Source organism: Nyctibius grandis, chromosome 4 (genome assembly GCF_013368605.1).
Source record: "Nyctibius grandis isolate bNycGra1 chromosome 4, bNycGra1.pri, whole genome shotgun sequence".
Lineage (NCBI taxonomy): Eukaryota > Metazoa > Chordata > Aves > Nyctibiiformes > Nyctibiidae > Nyctibius > Nyctibius grandis.
In genome coordinates, this window is record NC_090661.1 from 69,812,767 (window position 1) to 69,829,997 (window position 17,231).

At 47.1% G+C, this 17,231-nt stretch overlaps 1 protein-coding gene across 1 annotated transcript; it reads left to right on the plus strand.

Moving 5' to 3' along the window:
• The first annotated feature begins 1,489 nt into the window (after positions 1-1,489).
• GCH1 (GTP cyclohydrolase 1) lies at positions 1,490-16,980 on the plus strand. Its single transcript, XM_068397411.1, has 4 exons — positions 1,490-1,833; positions 13,744-13,853; positions 16,077-16,132; positions 16,956-16,980. Exons 1-4 carry the CDS (start codon positions 1,524-1,526, stop codon positions 16,978-16,980), a joined length of 501 nt encoding a protein of 166 aa, XP_068253512.1. The 5' UTR covers positions 1,490-1,523.
• The last annotated feature ends 251 nt before the right edge of the window (positions 16,981-17,231 follow it).

Consider the following 17,231-nt stretch of genomic DNA (forward strand, 5'->3'; position numbering starts at 1 on the left):
ATGGCAGTCCAGAAAATATTAGTTACCCTGCTCACGGCTGGGTGACGGGCAATGGAGCATGCACCCTATGCTCAGCTGAACCTTAAGACTCAGTTATAAAATCCCAGAATAGCTTTGGCTGGAGGGGACCTCCCTTCCAAACCACTCGCCCCGGCATTTATTTGTTCACCAACATCTGAATCCTACAAGGGCTCAGGCAGAAAGGCCTGATGGCTGCTGTTGGCGAAGATGAGCTGTGCTCCGACTCCCACATTTTCCCCAAAAGCGTTTGGAGGATGCTCAGACCACTGGCAGGGGTGACACCCGAGACAGATCCCTGCAGAAACCCCAAAATATTTGGTGTCAGTCATCAGAGACGGCGCATTTCCAGAGCCACACGTGGGAACATGAAAACATCGGGGCACATGAGGCGTGCAGCAGGAGCTCAGAGGTTTGCGGGGACTGAAACCCAGCTGTGGTGAAGGGGTAGGGCTTGTCACGAAGGAGGATACATCCACGGGTGGAATCTTTCCGGTGGACGCATCCTGCTGCCAGCGAGGGCCACGGAGATGATCAGAGGGCTGGAGCACCTCTGCTATGGAGACAGGCTGAGAGAGTTGGGGCTGTTCAGCCTGGAGAAGAGAAGGCTCTGGGGAGACCTTCTAGCACCTTCCAGTACCTGAAGGGGCTACAGGAAAGCTGGAGAGGGGCTTTTTACAAGGGCATGGAGTGACAGGACGAGGGGAAATGGTTTTAAACTGAAAGAGGGGAGATTTAGATGAGATCTTAGGAAGAAATTCTTTACTGTGAGGGTGGTGAGACCCTGGCCCAGGTTGCCCAGAGAAGCTGTGGCTGCCCCCTCCCTGGCAGTGTTCAAGGCCAGGCTGGATGGGGCTTGGAGGAACCTGGTCTGGTGGAAGGTGTCCCTGCCCGTGGCAGGGGGTTGGAACTGGATGATCTTTAAGGTCCCTTCCAACCCAAACCATCCTGCGATTCTGTGATTCTATGACTCGAAGCACCCCGGGACGGTTCCGATGGCGTTCCAGCAGCACCAGGGAGCTCCTGAGCGGGGTGATGCTGTGGGAAAAGGACCCGCTCTCGAAGTTGGAGAGGATGAAGAGAAAACGGAGAGCGATGTTGGGCCCCGCTGCGCGGAGCTCGGACCCCCGCCCCAGCGGGACCTCCGCACCCGTCCCCTGCCAGCGCCGCCTCGCCGCTCGCCCGGGGCTCCCCGCGGGCCGTCCCCCCGTCGGAGCGATGGAAGGGGCTCCCCTACCGCGGCTCAGGGCCGCCCCCCCCGTGCCCCCAGCCCGGCCCCTCCGCCGGGATCCCCCCGCTGCCGCGGCGGGCTGAGACCGGCCGGCTCATGACACCGCGGGTGACGTGGCGGCGGCGGCGGCCAATGGCGGCGGCGCGGGCGGTATAAAGCGGGCGGCGGCGGCGGCGGGCGGCAGCGTTGAGGTGGCGGCGGGCTGAGGGCTGGGGCGGGCGGTAGCGCTGAGGGCGACGGGCTCCGCCACCGCGGGCGGGCCCTGCCGGGGCCCATGGAGGCGGCGCGGAGCTGTAACGGGTACGCGCGGCAGGAGAGGCCGCCGCTGCCGCCCTCCGTCTCCCCGTCGGCAGGAGCCGAGAAGCCGCGCGTCCCCGCCGGCGGCAGCGGGGACGGTTGGCGGGGCGAGCGGCCCCGCAGCGAGGAGGACAACGAGCTGAGCCTGCCCGGGCTGGCGGCCGCCTACACCACCATCCTGCGCTCCCTGGGCGAGGACCCCGAGCGGCCGGGGCTGCTGAAGACGCCCTGGAGGGCGGCCACCGCCATGCAGTTCTTCACCAAGGGCTACCAGGAGACCATCTCGGGTAGGGAGCGCTGCCCCGGGGCGGGCGGGCGGCTGTCACCCGCGGGGGGCTCCGGGCCGGGGGGCGCGGAGCTGGAGCTGCTGCTTTGACCCCAGCCGTGGTGCTGGCTTGGCTGCTTTACTGCTTAAAACGGGCTTTGCCGCTGTAAGTTACTAAGCCATCATCAGCCTGTGCTAGGAGCACCTGCACCTCAGGGGCTCTCTGTCCCCTCCTTCCCCCGGTTTACTCCATGCTGGTAAAGTTCACATTTTCTCATGAACTTCTGTGCTTCTGGTTTGGGTGAACAGAGGAAGTGCTTTTGCTTTCCCTCTTCTGGTGTAAACTTTTCAAGCTCTGGCTTAAGGACTTGTGGATTGCACCTCCCTCCATCCCCAGCTGAGCTAGGCTGTGTTCAGAAGGGGTAGGAACACTTGCTTCTGTGAGCAGACATAGGTGGTTTCAATTTCTCAGAAAAGGTCCCATTCTGCTGATGCTTTTATCAGGTGAGGTTTTTCAAAGGTGGGAATGAATGTTGAGGAAGCGAGGTAAGGAGAAAGGAGGAGGAGGTCGGGGAGATCCCAGCAGCATCTCAGGGTCCCAGCAGAGAATGCAGCGACCCTGAGGTACCCCAGGTTCACATCCCTGCCCCAGCAGAGTGTCTTATCCGTTTGCTGGCTGTGGGCCCTCCCTGAGGGCAGGAGGAGAGGAACTGGGTGGGATTTGTTCTCCTAGTCGCCAGCAACTCCAAAGATGGCTCTTGGTTCCAGTGCAGGGTAAATCCTGCTTGAAAATTTAGTTTTTACGTCAGTTTCCTCTTCTCAGCCTTCCCACTAAGGACTGTACCCACTAGAAACAGGGCTTGGGAAGCTGGGGAATTCCCCCTTCTGCTCCTCTTACAGTAAAAGGCAAGTTCCTGGTAGTGCGTAAGGGATGCAAACACCCAAGCAAGGGCCTTTGAGTGTGAATCAGGAAGGAGCTGATCGTGTTCTGCTCTCCAGAGTACAATGCTGGTGTATCGAGTGCCCCAAACAGCATCAGCGTATGGAGCTGAATGAAAGGGCTGAACAGCGCTGATGGCTGGCGTCAGGGAGCTTCCTGCTGACATGTCAGAGTCCTTTTCCTAAGTGCAGGCTTTTGTGTTTAGTTTCTTTTTCACTTCTCAAGGGTTGGCTCTTCTGAAATCACATTGCATGTAACTTCCAGCATTAACTTTCTCATGGCCAGCTCATACTTCTGTGCCAGCGTTGTGTTCTAGCTTCCCCTCAGAGCAGCGTTTCTGCCTTGATCTTTGTTTTGCCTTTCTGAGCAAACCAGGTTTTCAGGTTCACATCTGGAAATAGGCTCTGGGCTGCAGGGGCCACCCTCATTCCCATCTTCCTTCAGTCCTGCTGCACAGTCTGAGATGAAGTTTCATTAAAACCTCGCAAAATAATCCTTAGTTTACTGGGAATAACTTTCCTCATTTGGGGATTTCATGTGTCTCTTTACTGCTGTAAAACACATGAGGCTTCACAGTCATCCTGCCAGTCTCTAGCAGAAGAATTTTTTAGTGGTAGTTTCTGAGCATAAATATCTGTGCTGAACTTAGATGAGGTTGCTGCCCATCTTAAATCCTCTCTTATCTTGCTGCCAGTGTTGTGTGCAGAGCCACACATTCCCTTAAGTTTTTTAATAGCTTTTTTCTGCTCCAGTGTGGATTCTCTGGGACCCAGATAGCCTCTCCCAATCTCTCACATACATTTCATTAAGCAGAGTAGTTCTGGATAGTCCCCTCCTCTGAATATCCATACCTTGGAGAGAGCTGTATTATATCCAAGAGTATGAAGTGTAACTGCTAGCTGCAGTACTTTTGGACTGCTTTTTTCTTTTCTCTCTAGGAATTAAAATGAAGCTGTGATCTTAACATCACTTTCTATGTCAGGTGGGGAATCTTTTTACTTTCCAGCTACTCACCTCTTCTTGCACAATGCCCAGCTTCCAGTTTTCCCACTCTTACTAGCCAAACAAGAGCGAGCTGTAGCTGAAGGACAAGTCCACAGCAGCTAGCAGAACGACTAGTGGATGAGAAGTTGGCTGGGAGAGTTGGTATGGGAGTAACTTCCACTCGGGAGAGTTTTAAATGCATCGTGAAGCCTAGAGCCAACAACTACCAATCTTTGGGAACAAGGCTGGCTGTGGGACTGCAGCTCCTGCTCTTTGTCTCTGCTGCAGCATCCTGCTGTGCTGTTCACTTGGTTATACTAATGCAACTGTCTGCCTGGCCAGGCTGTGAACTAGACCAGGAACTGGCTTGTAAAAGCAAAAAAGACCAAACCACCTCAAAAACCCAAACCCCAACAAAAAGCAGCCCTGACCTCTTGTTTCCTCAGGTTCATTTTGCAGCTTATTCAGCTCCTTATGTGGAACTGTCTGGGACAGGCAGAGGTTAAAGCAGTGATTTGCAGGGTGTGTGTTAAGGAGCATGTTCAAGTTTACCCCCCAGCAGGCAGAAGATAAGAGACAGTTATAATAGCTGCAAGTCCCATCTTCTCATAGAAGGTTTCTCAAGTAAAAGCTCTGTGGTGGTGACTGTACAAACGCAGGGCTAGAAGCAAGGTGTGTTGCAACAGGCACCTGTCTTCAGCTGGCCCCAGCTGAGCTCACAGCCCTTGCCAGTCTGTGGAAATGTTGCCAGACTGTGCAGCCAGAAAAGGCTGAACCAAAGCCTCGTGACAAAGACAAACCGAGGTAGTGAATGTTAGCCCAGGTACAGGCTTTAAAATCAGCCTTCTGAGTTTGTATGCTCGAGTATCTGCCTTAGGTAGGCAGGAGAAAAGCAATTAATTTCTGGTGGCACTTTAATTTTCCATATGGGAACACAAAAAAATGATGTAATAAATATATTCCCAAATTATGAAATACAGTGAAGGCTGGGGAGTGTAAAATTGCAAGTACACTGCAGGAGGGCTTCAGTGTTTAATGTTCTTGTCTCAAGCCTCACTTGCTGTAAGCGAGAACATGGGAGTTGTGTGGTTGGTCCCAAAACTAAGCTCCATGACTGCTTTGAATGCTGCCCACTGCTCTTGGAGGTTAGCGATGTGGGTGGTGCCTTGCTCTTACTTGTCACTGTGCATTTTTGAGTACAGTCAAGTTGCTGGAAGCTTTCTAGTATGGTGAGGGATGATGGCCTTACCTACCCTGCAGCCATCTGTCCTATGTGGTGGCACTGGAGGAGAAGGTGACCAAGTGATGTGAATGGGGGGAGTCTGGTTTAAGGCACCCTGGTTCTTTTAGTTTTAAGGAGTGCTTTTGGGAGCTGCTGAGCTGATGTGTGGTTTCAACAGAGTCAGCAAATGGGTATTGTTTTTCAGCCTTGATTGATAATTCATCCCTAAGAACAAACTATTTTCTTGATCTCTTTGGTTACCGTGTATCTGAGAACATACATTTGGGGAACGGTTAAATATGCTGGTTGTTTGATCTCCTTTACTGGGTGTTGTCACTTTGCTTCCATGACACCTGATTGTATTTCCCACAGCTTAAATGTGTAGTGGTGTAGGGAAGGTTACATCTAAATTCTGTCCCTTCTCTCCATTCAGATTTATGTGAGTAACAGAGAAGCTGATTCTGCTTTCCAGCTTCCACTGTGTGTGTATTTCTTAGCTTGTTTTCAGCAGTGCAGAGAACCAGTGTTCCTCCTTTACCTGTTACTCATCTTTGCTATCTGTGTTGTGCAGCTGGTCAGTATTGTATTTCAGAGCCATTTGTAGAGTTTACTTGCTAAATGTCTAAATCTGGCTCTTGCTGTTCTTTCTAGATTGTGTCTTTTCTCCTATTAATCCTGGCTTTACTAAAGGCCTCACTCTTTCTCTGTCAAAACATAATCAGATGTTTTGATCTCACTTCTATAGCACTAGTCATCAGGCTTTCACTGGAGTAGCAAGAATACCTCCAGTGACTTCAAATAAAATCCACCTGGGGACCGGATTAAAAAATGCCAGCAGTTCACCCTTGGGCATCTGTGTAGACTCGCAGCCATTACAGCAGAAAACTCTTAATGTATTGGTAAGGATGTCAGAGCAGACAGGGTACTAAAAGTTTTGCTTTTCAATTTCATGCAGTGGTTCTACATGAACATCCAGGAACATGTTTGATTTTTCCTGAGCCAGGGTCAGATCTATCAGCTTCATACTTCTGGGAGTAAATTGTGTAGCAAAGGAGTAACCTATTCCCTTGGTTAATAAAGGTGAGCTGGACTGTTGGTAGCTGGTTGCTTTTAGCTTTCTTATGGTTGGTTCAAGCAATTGCCTGCCACACAAAGACTAAACCTTGGGAGATCTGTCCCTTCTTTTACTAAAGGCTTAATGTCACACTCAGCGGTGCAGTCTGTGAGTCTATATAAATACTACAAAGCACAAGTGTGTGCAAACGCAGTAAATGGGTGAATGCATGGAAATAAGATTGCAGACAGCACTAACCTGAAGCTGAACACTTGAGAAACCGATCTTGCTAAGCGGAGCTAACTGGGTGTTACAGAAACAGTGAGTGTCAGCGATGCAGGCTTCAAAAAGGTAAATTGTAAAGGAGTTTGTTCTGATTGTGTAATCCCGTAGGAAACATCAGGCACAGGGCTGAACAAGCTGCCTGCATCTGCAGTAGGAAGTGAGCTTGTCCTCATCATCCCTGAGCGCCCTAAGTGGAACGGCGTGTTTGTTGAACAGTGTAGCTGCTGGTAATGGTGATAGTTGTTACATTAACAGGAGCTGTCAGGCTGTTTCTTGGTAGGTATGTGAGCTTTCAAGCCTGTGGGCAGGTTCAGCTGTCCTGTCAGTGTGTTTAATAGGGAAATGAAAATCAGAAATATGGGGAGAGGGTGACTTTGCTTTCTGAACCTCTGGTTTGAAAGGCTGCATGTATGCTTTATTTGCCTGGAAGCTGAGTGACTCTGCTCTGCAGCTTTTATTTTAAAGCAAATAACAACTAGTTAGGTGTCATACAGTCGATTAACACCTGCTGAACTGTGTGTATGTTGCTTTTCCTCTCTCATGAGTTGATATGTTTTTCCTGTGGTGAAGGGTGGAAAAAATGCAACCTTAATACTCTTTTTCTTCATCTTCTTGTCTGTGTGGATTTGGTATTTTGACAGATGACAACGATGGTGTAAGCTCATAAATTTTTCCAAGCCTACTCAGTTTGCTGTGGACGAGAGGTGCTAAGCATTACTACATAGAAATAGGCAGGCAGTGCCTTAAACAAACATGGCTGTTTGATCAGCAGCGGTGCCCTTTGCTAAGAGCTGGTGAGTTACTTCATTCTTTCCTGTTACTGGAAACAAAGTACAGCTAGTTCTCTTGCTTCTCATAGATGCAACAATCTAACCTATAAATAACTTAAATATCAGTGTTATTGTGCTATGGCAGTGGCTTGTTCTCTTAAACAGAAGGGGTGGGAGATAGAGGGTTGTTCAGAGTACGGTTCTTGGGGGTTTCTTTCCTCAACCTCTACCCCTGGGTGGGTGAAGCCTACTGTGCTGAAACAGGGACTCAGGGCAGTGAAACTTCTGCTGGGAACTAGGGCTGTGGGACTTCCCAGGATGATTTCCCCTGGCCATTAATGCTCAAGTAACACCAGATTTGCTAAGCTTCTTTGGGGTTTTGCTGGGAATTTATTAAATGTCTTGGATCTTAACTAGTTAAAGGCTTCTGATCTCTTCATGTTGCTTTTCCAAAGTGTTGTTTCATCCTTTCTGAAATGGAAACAAAGGAAAATCAGAGAAAAGTGTAGATGGGGGGACTTTCAGCACCTTCTATGACATGAGACATTGAAATGGTTATTGAAATCCTGATACATTTTAATGAGCATCTCCATAACCCTGCTGTCCCTCATATTAATAAATCTCCTGGCAGAGCACAGCTTCTAGAACCTAATCTTAGCTTCATCAGTTACTGCAGGCTCTCAGATCTCTTATGAACAGACTGGAGTCTCTCACTGCAACGTGGGAAAGTGTCTTATCGGAAAATAAATGGATCTGTACAAATGATGGCCAGAATTAGTTGAACAGCACTAAGGCTTTTCCTCCATCTTTGCTTTTATGAAATGTGCCTTAATTACACATCTGGTTCACCTCTCTTCTGGTAACTGAGGAATTAAGCTTTGGGTCTGAAGCAGATGTTCCTGTCTGAAGTTGAATGTCTGTTTCTAGTCCTTTGGTGTGGCAGTGATAAAATCTGTGGAAAAATTAGGCATAAACTTGTGAATTCTTTTGTACATGAGGCTTGTCTTGGTTTCTGTTAGGAAGGTATGTTATGGCAAGGAAGCCACACAGTGCTTATTTAATTTTCTCTGCAGCTTTTGAACTCATTGCCTATTAACATAGTAATGTGGCATCTTAGGCTGTGTCTCTTCTAGAGCTCTTCAAGACTTCTTGAAGCAAATGGTAATTCTCTTGTGAATTGGCATACTCAGACCACTCCTTTCTTAGCAACCTGAAGTCATTAACTTTCTGCAGCAGTACAAACTCTCTTTATATGAATGAGTGTTTTTGTAGCCTGATTCTCTTCTCTGTATGCATAATAAATTCCTGGTACCTTTTTAAACACTGAAAGGCTGCAGTAATTGTCTTGTTTCTTGTCTGGAATATTTTCTCTAACTACAGCTGTCCTGTAGTGTCATCACATGAATAAATAAAAAATTTAGTTTTGACTCTACACCTTGCTGCTTACCCAGCGGCAACTGAAAGGTTTTTATAGCAATTTCCTTCCAGATTTAATTCTGACCCTGTAGTCAGTTGGTTTCTCTACCACACATTCAGCTGTTAGCTCATGGCTCCTGCTCTGGCAACTACATCTGTCTTCAGCTGAGAGGAACTTTTCCTAGAGAAAAACAAAGGTATCTGCCAACATCCCCCAGCTGATTCTGCCATCATGAGCCATTAGCCTTTGGTCTCTGGCTCATGGCACTGCTGTTCTGGGGTATCCTCCAGACCATGTTCCTAGTTCATGCAAGGTCCCCTGCCATTGTTTTTGGTGTAACTCTGTGTTCCTGGAGAGCAGAAGGTACCTGAACTCAGCCTGTACTTTAGTTTGTTCAAGCTAACGGGCATTGGTATGATGTGACTTGCCCCACCACCCTTGTGGGTCATCTGCATCCCTTGGCTGGCACCCATTCCTGCAATGGCCTCAGCTGCCTGCTGCAACATATATGTCACCATGGAGAGCATGGGGCCTGTCAGGACATTCTGGAGCTGTGGGTGTCAGGAGAACCTTGTGCCTTATGCCTCTGCCAGGATGGATGAGCACGTGAACAGTATCTGTGACTCTCTGAGACTGCCTTCATCCTGGTGACACTGAACAATCCTCAGTCTGACTCCTCTGAAGTGGAGGCAGTGAGGCAGCTTCACACCATGGGAAGTACTTTAACTCATAGTGAGAACAACCTACATCACTATCAGTCTTCTTGTCTCACAGGCATAGTAAAAATGGGACGCCTGAAGTGCTGTGAAAGCTGATGCAGTGCTGCTCTGCAGAGTGCTGCCAGCCTTCATTCCCTTCACCTGCCGAGCCAGCTGCCGGGTGGGCTCCAGCTTCTTTGGTTGCCAGAGGTGCTTTTGCTTTCCTGTGTCACATTAAAGCCATGCAAATAGTTTCTATAGCAACAGGTCTTTCTGCTTAGCTCTGACGTAAAATCCTGAAAGGCCTTTCTCATTCTGTCTTCATCCAATTCTGATTTTTTGCTTTTATCAACTCTTTTTGAAGATAATGGGGAAAATTAATTCTGCTCTGTTTCAGGAGTTAACTTGCAGCAGAGGTGACTGTTCAGTTTTAAGAGCCCACTGAAGTTTCTACAACAGGACTTGAACTATGGGCTGAAGGAAAAATCAGCTGGAATAATCTAGAGAGCGCCCTGACTGTACATAAATGTTCTCGTTCCCCTCCTCCCAGCCATATATTTTAATTAATGTGATGTGTCTAGGCTTAAGGACTTAAGCAGTAAATTCCCTTGGCTTTTCTGGGGTGGTGGAGAATGAAAATGGTGTTATTTGCAGTCTCATTTGGCTTATAGGGCTTGGTGGCAGCACTTGAGCACAGCTGTGACTAATAAAAGCAGAGTGAGGGGAGGTAGGACTGAGAGGCCAAGGGGCAATGTATGAATGTCCCCATCTGTGCAAACCTCATGAAGTTCAACAAGGCCAAGTGCAAGGTCCTGCACGTGGGTCGGGGGCAATCCCAAGCACAAATACAGGCTGGGTGGAGAATGGATTGAGAGCAGCCCTGAGGAGAAGGACGTGGGGGTGATGGGTGACGAGAAGCTCACCATGAGCTGGCAATGTGAGCTTGCAGCTCAGAGCCAACTGTATCCTGGCTGCATCCCCAGCAGCAATGGCCAGCAGGGCGAGGGAGGGGATTCTGCCCCTCTGCTCTGCTCTTGTGAGACCCCCCCTGCAGTGCTGCGTCCAGCTCTGGGGCCCTCAACATAAGAAGGGCACAGAGCTGTTGGAGTGAGTCCAGAGTAGGCCACGAAGATGCTCAGAGGGCTGGAGCACCTCTGCTATGGAGACAGGCTGAGAGAGCTGGGGCTGTTCAGCCTGGAGAAGAGAAGGCTCTGGGGAGACCTTCTAGTAGCCTTCCAGCACCTGAAGGGGCTACAGGAAAGTGGGAGAGGAACTTTTTACAAGGGCATGGAGTGACAGGACGAGGGGGAACGGTTTTAAAACTGAGAGAGAGGAAGATTTAGATGAGATCTTAGGAAGAAATTCTTTGCTGTGAGGGTGGTGAGACCCTGGCCCAGGTTGCCCAGAGAAGCTGTGGCTGCCCACCTCCCTGGCAGTGTTCAAGGCCAGGTTGGATGGGGCTTGGAGCAAGATGGTCCTGGTGGAAGGTTTCCCTGCCCGTGGCAGGGGGTTGGAAACTGGATGATCTTTAAGGTCCCTTCCAACCCCAACCATTCTATGATCTCCTTGCTAGCAGAGGAGACACTAGTCCTATCCTGCTGATGTGGAGGATTATGTAGGTGGTACTTGGAAGGAGTAAAAGTATTGCTGTGTTTGAGAGGAAGAACTTCCTTTCAGTATTAAGGAAAAGTAGCCTGTTGAGGAGGAGCCCATCTGAGCTGCACAGGTGCCTTGCTTTGTCAGGAAACCAAGCCAGCAATATGTACTTCTAGCCCTCCTTCCTTCTAAAAGCTCTGTTGACTTCTGTGCTTGTGCTTTGAAGATCTTGGTGCCACAGGAGGAAGGGATGGAAAACATGCAGTTGCATTAGAAGGGCAGGTGGGTATTTTAGAGCTGAGAGACACAGCCAGTGTAACAGCCATGTTGCTCTGTGTGAAGTGGGACAGGCCTGGGGAGGGACCACATGACTTCTAGATCTTGCCCTATGTGGCAAGAGTAAATGTTTTGGGGCCTCCAAATGAGGAAACTGACATCAAGCTAGTGAAGCAGGCAGTGTGCCCTAGTAGGTGGAATGAAAGAACAGGAAAAGAGGCACGAATTTGTCCCCAACTTTGCTTCTTGGCCTGGTTAATCTTAGGCCCTGTTTCCCCTTCTGTCCTTTCAGCTCTGTTAAGTTCTCCAGAACATGTGCTACAGGCTGAGCTTGTTGGGGCTTTTGTTTTACCCTCATGTCCCTGTATCACCTGGCAGTTGTGAAGGGGTTATTGGAGGGGCTAACACTAAGCTGGTTTCTTCTTTATAGGCTCTGGCCTATAAAGGATGGATGACCTTTGTGTTCCTGTTTGATTGCTTTAGCCATGAGAAAGATGCATTTTGTTCCTGAAGTTGCTGTGTGGCACTTCATAGGTCATTTAACATTCTTTTTTCCCAGCTTTAGAATAGGGCTAGCAGCTCTCTCCATGATGCAGCTCTTCAGCATTCCAGTGATAGACCTGGGTTCCTTAGATGAAGTTTGGAAGGATCTATTAATATATATTTTATACATGAGCGTGTATATGCATTTATGTACACATATATGAGACTTCATGGTTGAAACACTTTCTGTTGAGGCTTGGCCTTACACTGTGTCACATGTTACCATGACTTAAGGAGAATGTGGCCGGTTTTGATTGTCTGACAGTCTGCTTCAAAAGTGTGCTGACGTAAATCCATATCTACCATCGGGCTCCGATACGCTCCTGGCAAGGCTGGTACGAGCCAGGCTGGTGGGCTAATAACAGCAGCAGTCAACTCTGGAGATGCTTCGTGGATCTGTTTGGATTTTGTTTTAATAACATTGGGCATATAGCAGGTTTTGTGAAACCACTGTTGCCTTTCTGCTGTAGAAAATGGCACATCTGCAGAGTGCTGCTAAGAACCCAGGCGGACTGCTCGTCTCTCCTCTGTCCTCTGAGCCTGCTCTGTGTCAGATTCTGGCTATTCCTGGCTGAATTGATACTTACAAAACTGCACGATGCTCCCCATGTAATCACAATCCTCTCTGGCAGTGTTTGGTATAAACTAGATGCTGACATTGGAAGAACAAATCATGTGCCTTCACAGAGTTGTTTTCCTGGCCTCTTTCGTGCCCCCTGCTCCTGCTCTCTGACCTGATCAAAAGCCTTCTGGGGTTCAGCCTCGTTGTCTTGCAGGTTGCCAGCCCTTCCCAGGAAAGAACGTGCGTTGCAGGCAGAACATCTTGCGCACAGTTTCCAGGGTTTACCTGTGTAGTGCTGATAGCGAGCAGGAAATTAAAATGCTCTGTGATGATGATACGTTATCGACAACAGATGGTGGCCATTAGGTGTGCGTGCGTGTCAGGGGAAGGCATAAAGGCAAGTAGAGCAGACACAACTATGAGATTTGTGTAATCGCCACCGCAGGTGCTAAGCTCCACTGTGGATGAAGCAGGGCAGTCCCTGAGCACCCTGGTTCCCCTTCTGACAGTTGGTGTATGTGACTCTGGTTCCTGGAAGTAACTCCAAGTAGTCAGTGTGGCTTCAAGTGACTTGTTTGCAGAGTTCCTTGTTCTGATTATTAGCCCTTCTGTACAGCTAGTTCTGTCTTGCTGTTCTGTCTCTCTCTCTTTTCTATACAGCTCTTCTCTCTTGTCCTTCAAAAAGCTGTTCCACTTTTAACCTCTCCCAGCACGGTCCAGCTGCCTGTAGTCTCTGTGGAGACTATAGTGATCTGCTGTAACCTGTGTCAGGATTGCTTGAGGACGTGTCAGGGGACTGCTAAATCTGGAAAATCAACTGAGGATCTGTTGTGCTGAGCTCTGAGACTAGCAAGGTGTCACATTATGTGTTCCTTTTCTACTGAGCTGTCTCTTCTTCCTTCTATCTCTGTGGGTTTCTCCATCTCAATTCTCTGTTAACTCTGAGATGCAGAATTAGGCTGGAGTATGCATATGCATGCCTGCTTTCAGTTCAGGACAGCAAATCTCTCCCCTGATCTGTGAATACAGATCTGTCTCTTTGACTTCTGTGTATGCCTAAACAGCTGCTGGCTGGTGTACTTCAGGATGAAATGAGAGTGTCTTATTTGGGCGCAAAGCCTGCTTGAAGGTCGCGATGCTGTTGAAGTGTTGAAGAAACTGCTGTGATGGCGTAGCTCAGCTTTGCTTGTGGTATGTGGGAGCACTAATGGAAGCCCTCTGAGATGTGCTCTCCTCCTCGGCACTGGCTTTATCACCTGTAGTCTGAATTGCTCTTAAGATGTCAGTAATTCTGCAAAGACTAGACTTGTTCTAACCTGGACACAAACTATTATTTAAATAAAACACTATAGGCTGACTTCTGGTGTAGCACGTAGGTAGTCTGACATAGTGCTGTGGCAGTTGCGTGATTGTATGCAAACCAAAGCGTGCTTTGTTACTCCTTCCTTGCCTCCCATACCTTAACCCTAAAATCTGTAGTTCTGAGAGCACTATGCTCTTGCCATAAGCTTTCTTAGGTGCTGGCTGGAAAGACCTTCCATGCTTGTGCATTTATTTTTTTTTTAATGCGGATGTTTAATTTCAGATGTTCTGAATGACGCCATCTTTGATGAAGATCATGATGAGATGGTAATTGTGAAGGACATAGACATGTTCTCATTGTGTGAGCATCACCTCGTTCCATTTGTTGGAAAGGTAACTCTTCCTCACAAAACAAATGTGGGAATACATGTTAAAAGAGCTAAAGTACATGTAAAAGACTTTGTAGCTCTAACTACAAAGCTTTTAAAGCTAGAAGTATTTACTGCTTACGGCTATAATTCTAGAAGTTAATCTTCAGAATACAAATAAGGAAGACCTCCTTAATGTGAGTTTTATTTGGATTTAAGCTCCTAAAATACAATGCTCAACCTTTCCTAGTCTAAGTAATCTAATGGTTTCTGACATTTCATATCAAAGCTCTTCTTTGTGAAGCAGCAGCAAGCCTTGAGGGCAGACGTCTTGATATTAAACCAGCTCACCCTGCACACTGGCTCTGTCACGGATTTAGCTTCTGGCTTAGAGCTGTCTAGTGCACATTCATCTCCAGAATGCCCCATGAGTGGAACAAACTTCTGCTGAGCAGCCCTGTCTTAAGTAAGCAAGCCCAGTCAGGGAGGGGGTGGTCAAAATTGACTAGCAGGAGGCTGCTTAGGTTGGGACTCCCATGAAAGCACCTGATGTTTTAGAGGGTGTTGAAATTGTGATGCCAACAACTTTAAAAAGAAAATAAAAATTCTCAAGTTAACGGCTATAAATGTGATGAAGAGTTCAGAGTGGGTAGTCCCTTCTGCACATCTCAGCCCCTTCGCTCCCATATCGGCGCAGAAGGACGGAGCTTATTCTGATCCATCTGTTTTACCATAAAGTACTCACAGGCCACAGAGTAGCAAATGCTCTTGTTTTCTGTAAAATTCAATCAGTACTGCATATGTCCTGAGTAAAACTGTCTCCCAAAAATACCCGAACAGAAACCAGCTGTTTATTTAGTTGAGTCAACTCAATTTCGTCTGCTTTATTTTCTTACTGTTAGTATTTTATACTGGAAAGCAAGGTAACTTCTTTTTCTGTGCAAGCTTTCTATTTCACCTGTTATTCTTGGTTACATGTACTGTGTATATTTTTTGTTACTCCTGTGGCGATACATGCGTTCTTTTTACATCTAGCTGTTTCAGCCTGTGTGGTTTGGAGAAATCTCTTCGCAAACACCAAATTGGTCCTGCTCCTATAACGGTCTGCTAAACAACTTGGTATGCCTGTTCTCAGACTAACCATTCTCCTGTTGGGTACATCAAACAGGCTGCAAATACTGACCAGTAGGTCCTGTATTTGCAGTTCTATCTTAAATGAAATTAGGAAATTGACAAAATACTCCATGGGATACAGGACTCAATGCTTATTTCTAAGTTATGTCTCTTTATCTGAAATGTTTCGTGTCTTTTCAGGTGTCAGTGGGTTGATTACCCAACAGAAGTGATAGGAATGAGCAAGTTAGCCAGGTAATTAGGTGCACTGTGGTACCTCTAACTCCAGGTACAGTGATACAGGGTTCTGACATGGGGCCTCTAGGCAAAGCACTGAGGACAGAATCCTACACGACACTCCCTTACTATATCTTGGCTAATTTTTCAAGTCTCTGGTACAGTGACACAATGCTGGTTTATAATCTGTTATAACTGTAAACCCACTGATTGCAGTAGCCTATGTTGCTTTCTAAAAACAAGAAGCTAAATGGCTTTCCCCCTGCCTTTGTATCTGAGCACTTTTCTTCTCAAGAACTTATTCCAACTTCTGTGCAACTACATGTTCAATATGAATGTTCAGCAAATCCGTATTCAAGCAGGATGGAAGTTGACTTAATCATACAGTGATCACTGGTACTAATAGCAGAGAAAAAAAAGTCAGTAAGTGCAGCCTGATTTTGGTGGCTAAGTACTTCGTGCCATCAGAACTTTCAGTGAAAGTACAGTCCCTCTCCCTCCCGCTACCTAAATCCATTTGAGTCTTGAAAGAAAAGCATATTTATTTAGATGAAGGGTGCTGTGCTGAGTAATAGACTGCTTTTTGTACCCAAATGCAGTAGTACTCTGTAGCATTCCTGAGACTTGGAACATAAGCCTTGACTATTGAAGACTTGTGATTTTTCTCCCCCTCAAAAAACTTCCCTATTCTTCACCAGGACACTGACCTCACCAGGCATTTACAGTCCACAATTTTTCAGGCTTGCATGGTGGCATGTTTCCTCCCACATGCTAAGACTCTGGATTGTTCCAGAGTTAGTTCTGGGGCAACTGCACATCTCATTCTCTATGCATGAGTTTCATATGCATTTGGAAGTGTGGTTTTGATTCTCTTTGTGGTTTGTTCTCCTCTGTCTAGGTACATATTGGCTATCTTCCTAACAAACAAGTACTTGGCCTCAGCAAGCTTGCTAGGTAAGTGTTAATGTAATGAAAGTGATGCTAATTTGTAAAAAGGATTCCAAGCTGTGCTAACTGTGCTAATCTTTCTAATCTGGTCCCCCTCTAAAGCTCAGCCCACTTTGTGTCCTGGATTTGGATTTAGACCAATCCTCAGCATTATGTTTTTTGTGGAGAGGACAGATGAGTCTTAGAGCTCTGTGTTAATTCACATCAGTCGACTGTAGTAGAGTTGTAACGCTTTATACGTTCATCCAAAGCATTGTTGTCTGCAGGGAGCACAGAGTGAGAACAACAGAGAATTTGGTCACATTCTAAGGCAGGCCACAAAACCAGTGGGGATCTCTAGCTATTTACTACTTGTGTGTATATTGACCGATAAGAACAAAAATCCCAACTTCCAAGCTGTAAATGAACATATTGTATGGATAGAAATTGAATCTAAAGCTTTCATCTGTTAGCTGACTCTTCAGATAAATTTGGCATTTCTTTCTTTCACTCGAGACCCGCTGAGAGCGCCGTAGGGTAGATTTATAGATAAGGTTCAGCCTAAGAAACAAAGCAATTATGATACACTTGAGAAATCCATTTGTTATGTAAAATAGCTTTCTCCTCAGCAAGTGCCCTTGGATCAGTTGCTGCGATGAGTCTTGGTATCAAGTGACATTTTCTAGTTCTGGTGAGGAAGGGGATGGTGGATCCCTTCCATAAGCAGATTATGGGGGACTGGAGTGGTAGGGTCTCTTTGAGAAATTAATCTGAAAAATCAGCTGTAGTTCAGAAAGACCACATAGGTTTTGCTATACTTCCCCTGATATGTCTGTTAATCTTGCTGTAGCTCCAATAATACTGCTGAGAATTAGCCTTGTGTACCTGCATGCCTGCTGGGTTTTCTTAGTGGGTAAGAAATGGGTAAGATATGACACTAAAATGCTTGAAGTCAGTCAGTTCTGTTCTGTGCTCTGCTTGCACGGCAGTGAATTTGGTTTGGAAGTGGAAGGGCCCTTGGAGGTCACATCTTTTTTAATGTGACCTCATCTTACAGGGAAGCAGTCTTCATGTCTTCTAGCAGTGCTTACAGGAGTAGACTTTGATTAAAAGGCTGAAAACAGGC